The sequence below is a fragment of the Trachymyrmex cornetzi genome, unplaced genomic scaffold, assembly GCF_001594075.2.
Source record: "Trachymyrmex cornetzi isolate Tcor2-1 unplaced genomic scaffold, Tcor1.1 scaffold771, whole genome shotgun sequence".
NCBI classification, from domain to species: Eukaryota; Metazoa; Arthropoda; class Insecta; order Hymenoptera; family Formicidae; genus Trachymyrmex; species Trachymyrmex cornetzi.
The window spans coordinates 118,316-125,232 of NW_017300104.1; the positions used below are offsets into that span (position 1 = coordinate 118,316).

The window sequence follows — 6,917 nt, forward strand, 5'->3', positions numbered from 1 at the left end:
CATTATTCATAGCGTTTTCGGCCCGATCGGGTTTGCACCAACGTGGGTTGGATTAATCTTTCCTATTGGTTGATGTCACACGCTCTACCAATAGGAGAGCGCAAAACGCCATTAATCCAACCCAGGTTGGTGCAAACCCGGTCGGGCCGAAAACGCTATCAGATTCATCGCTTACTTAGAGGAGACGGGAGAAACCCCGTGGATCGAAACGGAACCAACCATAGTCGCGATATCTAGCGTCCGACTGTAGCCAATCGGTGGGCTGGACAAGTCTCGTCGCGGAAATTTTATCGCTCGAAACGCGAAGTAGCATCCCACCATAGCCTCAGGATAGCGCCAATACCGGGGGCCGGCCGGTGCTCCCTCGAGACGTAACAACCCCAAAGCTCTGATTGGACGGCTCGTTATTCCCTGTTGCCTATGCCTATTGCCTGTGTCTATTGTGTTTCCAGCTTTACATCCACTTCTTCAGAGGGCAGCAGTACGCGGGGGCATTTTGCGGTTACAGGAAACAGGCCCTCATGTCCTCTCTTATGTTTCTCTCTGCACGAATTTCATAACATCTCTGTTCAATGTTCGGTAAATAACAAGGATGGAGTAATAACTGGGCGGGATAACGTTTCTGAACGCAGCCAAGTTAAAGAGGCCCTAAGAATCGATCTACAAAACCGAAAATCGAAGGTAAAAGAATCGATTTTCTAAAAAAATCAATCTTGAATCAAAGATCGAACATCCCTACTTTGGTTGGTCCATACATGATGGAATCAGATTCCACACATCATGGGTACATACTGTATGATACGTATTTCAATACCAGTATTGGTTGACTAGACGGTTAAATTTTATTGTATTATATTACATTATACTGCGTGTGTTGTGTGTGTGCTTATATTTTATCTTATACATAACTACGATCATTTGTTCCTGTTTATGTATAGAGAGTCAAAGGTAAGGATCAGAATCGTTGTCGGCGCTATGTACCCTAACTGCAGAGTGCATATCGGTTAATGATTTATAAGTGTGCCCTGGAGATAACCTGATTTACTATTACTCTTTCTCTATTATTGTAGATAAGATTTGTTATGAAAGAATAGTAAAAGCATAAATTGCTGATTCAATGTGCTGGATTCAACATAAATAGTTGATTCAAAGCACTGGATCAACTATTAGAATATTGATGTAATTATTAATTTTCAAGACAATCCGCTTGTTTATACATATAACAAATGCACATTACATCGATAAATTTCATCCGATACCCGTTTTATTATAGAACCATTAAGATCGTGATGCTACAAATAGCAATTGACCAAAGCTCTCAAAATGATCCTTTTATATTATTTTATTTGAATGTAAAATGATATTAACTTTATTTACATTATGTAGCATAGTTTTTTTAAATATTTTTAGTGTTTTGCCAATTTGATCGATCGATGGGACCAATAATTTTATTATTTCGAGATAAGAAAAAGTCACTGACCATGTATATATTTATGATTTTTTAAAATTTAAAACTCATCGGTTAATTATAGTTATATTCTCACTCCATTTTTGTATGATTGAATTATACAGAGTCAGAATTTTGCTATAAGCGGCCAGCATCCTTTTAATCACTATGTTCATACAGTGGTTTAGGACAATAAAAATAGGTATGCAGAATCCATGGTTTTGTTCATGGTATCATGATAAAAAAGAAAATTTTAATCTGACAAAATGGCACCACATAAATACTGCGCGTTTGAAAGTAACTTATCTGTTTGAATATCGAAGTAACAAATAAAGGACAGAATGGGGGAAAAATATATTTTCAGGCTGTTTCAATATGATTCATAAAGGACTACGTCCGTTAGTACTCTGTGGTCCGTCGGGCACTGGAAAAAGTACTCTGATAAAGCGATTGTTTGATGAATTTCCCAATACCTTCAAATTTTCGGTGTCTCATACAACTAGAATGCCACGGCCTGGTGAAGAGGATGGGGTTCACTATCATTTCACAAACAAAGAAAAAATGCAAGAACAAATAGAAAATGGGGAGTTTATTGAAACTGCTGTATTTAGCGGGAATCTATATGGAACGAGGTAAATATAGACAAATATTAAATAATTGTGTAGAAAACGATATACAATCTAAATGCCATTGTAGCAAACAAGCGGTTGAAGATGTACAAAGTTTAGGAAAGATATGCGTGTTAGATATTGACATACAAGGTGTAAAACAAATAAAACGCATCGATCTGAATCCCTTTTACATATTTATAAAACCACCATCTATTACGGAATTGGAGCAACGATTAAAGGGTAGAAACACAGAAACTGAAGAATCTTTGAAACGTAGATTATTGATTGCCAAATCTGAATTAGAATATGGTATGCTTTACAGTTTACACAATACGCACAATTAATATTAAAAAAAAATTATTTAAAATTCATACTCATGCCTAAATGTCTATTTCATGTACTTGCTTATAGGTGAAACACCTGGTAATTTTGACGTTGTCATAGAAAATGATAATTTGGAAGAAGCATATCAGATTTTACGCAATTTTGTGGTATCCAATTATAATCCACATTGCCATACAGGTGAATCAAATGTTTCCCGTTTCTTTTGGTATTAATCTTTCTATCGTGATAGCATAAATATCTTTATGGCAAAAATATTGTGATTGGTAGTACAATAACATATTAATCAAATTATAAGAATTAATATTTTATAGGATTAGTATTATTTTATAGAGGTAACATATGTTTTATCTTTATATCAGAAAATATTTTTCAGACGAGACAACAAGCTAATAGTTGAGAATTGAAATCTAATGGATCCATGGATGAGACTCATATCTGGACACGAATAACGAATTGTTTCCGATGACATTTTCGCAAATTACTATTTCGGACGTATCTGATAAATATGTAATTAAAAGGTGTGTACACACACACACAAATTTTACAAGTTGAAATTGAAGCTAATCCATATAATCTACATCTTTACATTGTCGCATATTTGAGGAGTAAACTTTCAAAATGCGTTTTGTCCAAAATTTCATTTTTTTTAGTTAGAGATGGCGTGTAGTGTTCAGTCTTGAATGTTATAAGCTACTCTGAGATGTTCAGGGGAGGGCTCCGATTGCACACATCGCATATTGCACACATGTATCGCTGATTGGCCAATTTAAAAATAAAATAATCTCATTGGTAAAACAGTGAAAAATTACTAGGCACCAGTTGATATGAGTGGTGTGTACAATCAGAACTAGGCAAACAGGATCCTCCCGACATTTCGAAGTGCATTATAATTTTTAACTAGAAGCAAACAAAATGCATTTATTTAACATTTTTAGCAATTGTTAAACAATTGCGTTTAATATTTTACATTTTACTGATTGACATATTGCTATTTTCTGTAAAGTGCGTAGTTTTCTTGTGTGCATAGTTTCTTTCTCGTTTTCTGAAAATTACACATTTTTGACAAAACGCATTTTGAAAGTCTGTTTCTCATTTGTATGTACCTTATTTTTAATTGCAGAGATTGCCATTCTTATAGCATATTCCACACTTTTGCATTAAGCCCGATCTGATTTTAAAACAAGCAAGTGCTAGAAATATCTGGTGGATGAAAGATAGAAGAAATATCTTATTCCCCTAATTAATATATAAACGTATAGTAGCTGATTTTTTTATCAAATAAGAAATCCATTTTTTAATAGGGATGTGAAGAGTTTTTTCGCACTAAGATAAGAGTTTTAGCTTAATGTTCAAGAAGTAATTCACAGAAATAAAACGTAAAATTGTAGATGTAGATAACTGAGACTATTCACCAAAAAAGGTTGTGTTCCAGTAGAGTAGACTATGTGTAAAGTACTTGCGGTTTCATCTTTGTATTTATCTTCATGATCAATATAGAAGCATCGGAATGTAATTACTTCTGGTTTACATTACGATATATTGGATTTCATACAAGCATCTCAACTACGTAGAATTAAGATTATAAAAAGAATTCGGTAAACATTCCTATAATATTTTTATGATAGATAAATGATAAGATTGTGCAGAAAACATCTAAAATTTGATACGTCCACGCTTGTTTCCATTGTGCATACAATTCGAAGCCTGTAATTATTTCTTAGCTGGATGAAAAATTGATAAGATCATATATAAAATATATATTTATCGAGTAATCTATATGATTAATCTATATCAAAAATGATCGAATCGTGTAGGCTAAGTTGCACTAATAATCTTGTTAAACTGAATACGCCTTTATATATAGTAAATAGCATATTAGACAGAGAGAAAATCTCTTTACTTTTAAAATTAACTGATGTAATTAATAACTCTTAAAAATAAGTCACAGAAAATATTTTATTGTAAGTATGTTATAAAGAATAATTATTGCATGTATATTTAATGGTATATTCAATAAATAGTATTGAGATAGTATAGTCAGTATTATTTAATGATATGAGATATAACCGGAAAACAGTATATAAATCTAATAAAAATATAATAGTAATAAGGCTCAATAAATTTAAAAAATGAAAGAAAAAGGGCTACGAGCCTAAGAGGTAGTCATTAGAAATAGAAATTTTTTTAAAAATCACAGGATAAATATTTAGTCAGAATATAAAACTTTAATTTGCCAGCAATAAACAATAGAACACAAACAAACGTTTCGATCCCTATTGGATCATTATCAATGTTAATACACAAAAATAGAACGGTGAAAAATATTATAAAGTTAAAATATATAAAAATTACAATTCGCTCTCAATCGCAAGCAATAATAAAACTCACAGTTATTTAATATAATAAAATTCGCTCAGTATGAGTTTCACATAACTTTCAACTCATACTGAGCGAAATTTATTATATTAAACAACTGTGAGTTTTATTATATTATTGCTTGCGATTGAGAGCGAATTGTAATTTTTATATATTTTAACTTTGTAATATTTTTCACCGTTCTATTTTTGTGTATTAACATTGATAATGATCCAACAGGGATCGAAACGTTTGTTTGTGTTCTATTGTTTATTGCCGGCAAATTAAAGTTTTATATTCTGACTAAATTACATTTATCCTGTGATTTTTAAAAAAATTTCTATTTTTAACGACTAACTCTTAGGCTCGTAGCCCTTTTTCTTTCATTTTTTTATAAATCTAATAATTAAAATTACATACATTTTATTTCTATGAAATAGTCGGATAAGCAGTGGGTTGTGAGCGATGACGATAAGGGAATTCACCATGATGATGACGCGTTTTGTGTCGTGGTTGTTTGCTTATTTCGATAGACGTTACTTTGACATTTTCTCCTATTCTATCGCGGGTATCATTGGTGATTTCTTCACGAATGAGATCGTCACCGTAAGTTCGTGGTGTAGACTGGTCAATCGGCTTCTCATTTTGTTTATCCAGTCGCGGAGGCATTGGTTTCTTGAAAAACGTATATCTGACTATTTGAGGCCGCGGTTGAAAAATATTCTCTGGAGGTAACGAGTCGGAGGTATCGATCGGCGATGGTATGTCAACAGCTTGCGTTCCGCTGACACTCATTTCGCTTGTACTTCCACTCGTACCGACTCCCTCGAAATATATAGGTCGTTCTTTTGCATTACGTACATCCAATTTTCGAGGTAACGACACTTCAAAACTCGACCGTTTCGACGAATCCATTTCGACGAATTTACGATTTCCTGGAAACATATAACTACCGTCTTCTCCATTTTTATTAATTTCTCTAGAATAGATTCCCAGCTGAGGTCGATGGATGGTACGATCGAGATATCCTTCAAGAGTGTTCCAATTTTCTAGATCACGGGAAATTGCTCTTTTAACGAGCTTAGAAATTTCTTCGATATTCACAGCTTGCGAATTTTTATCATTATCGAAAGTCGTTGAATGTTCATTGGAGAAAGATGCAAGTTCACTTGTAGTGTCATAATTGCGTTGAGAGCCTGTCACTTCCCATTGTTTTCTCGGTAAAATTTCGTTATCCACAATGACGAATGATTCATTAATCATAACAGGATGATTTGCAGGTTCCAAATGCGCGATGCGCTTGAAGGGCACCTGAAAACTCGTTTCCAACACCGTATTTTGATCAAAGCGTTTTTCTTCATGAACGTCGCGAGTGTCCGGATAGTATGCCTCGTAGAATACCGGTCCCTTGTCCAAGTAATAACTACCCACGTATCTAAAGAACAATCAATAGTAAAATTTATGTTTAGATTACCATCCAAGTATCCACAAAAGTTTAAATATCGAAAAATGTTTTGTATTTCATGTGTTAAACTCAGGGTTGGGTAGTGCTAAATTAAAAAGTTAAAAGTTCAGTTAAAAAGTTAAAAAGTTAATTAATTTTAACTTAACTTAGTTACATTTTAGACTCCTAACTTTTTAACTTTATTTAGTTACATTTTATCGGTAACTAATAACTTTTTATTAATTTTTTTAAAGTTAAGTGTTAGACACAATACGAGCCACACGTAACCAACGATACGAATTCCGGCCAGCTTGTAGCTGCTTGCAGCAGTTGCAGCACGCGATCAGCGCCTTCATCAATCATCGGCGGTCGATGGCGCTGATCGTGTCCTGCAAGTCGGTCGATATTCGCATCATATGATCACTGATACGCGTTATGGTACGTTTCCACTGAGCGCAACGCGTGACGCGCTCAGTGGAAACGTACCATAACACTACGCTGTTCCGTGTTGATGGATGGCACTGTTGATGTCCTGCAAGCGGACACGAGTTTGCATTACTGGTTCTAACTTGCAGGACTTGCAGTAGCTTGTAGTGTCTATAGTTTGCTGCTGCATTTATTCGGTTCTAATCTTTGACCATATACCTCTGGACTGCTAACGGCAGCCATTACTGGAATCCAAGATCTCAGAGCCATCAGGTCCGGAGGTTGGCCA

General features: G+C 34.3%; 2 protein-coding genes across 5 annotated transcripts in view; one reads left to right on the forward strand and one right to left on the reverse strand.

Moving 5' to 3' along the window:
- The first annotated feature begins 560 nt into the window (after positions 1-560).
- On the forward strand, positions 561-4,192 carry LOC108768244 (guanylate kinase). 4 transcript variants are annotated; one of them, XM_018518610.1, is made up of 6 exons: positions 561-948; positions 1,812-2,079; positions 2,144-2,367; positions 2,470-2,580; positions 2,777-2,921; positions 3,524-4,192. In XM_018518610.1, exons 2-5 carry the CDS (start codon positions 1,823-1,825, stop codon positions 2,791-2,793), a joined length of 609 nt encoding a protein of 202 aa, XP_018374112.1. In that variant the 5' UTR covers positions 561-948; positions 1,812-1,822; the 3' UTR covers positions 2,794-2,921; positions 3,524-4,192. The 4 variants fall into 4 exon arrangements, with proteins under 4 accessions (XP_018374112.1, XP_018374111.1, XP_018374113.1 ...); XM_018518609.1 differs by having other exon boundaries at positions 561-784; XM_018518611.1 differs by having other exon boundaries at positions 561-681.
- Positions 4,193-5,126: 934 nt separating this feature from the next.
- LOC108768248 (uncharacterized) overlaps positions 5,127-6,917 on the reverse strand; it is a 4,000-nt gene continuing 2,209 nt past the window's right edge. Inside the window, exon 3 of the mRNA XM_018518616.1 lies at positions 5,127-6,193. Coding sequence (XP_018374118.1) covers positions 5,188-6,193 — 1,006 coding nt within the window. The 3' untranslated portion in view covers positions 5,127-5,187. The remainder of the gene's footprint in view (positions 6,194-6,917) is intronic.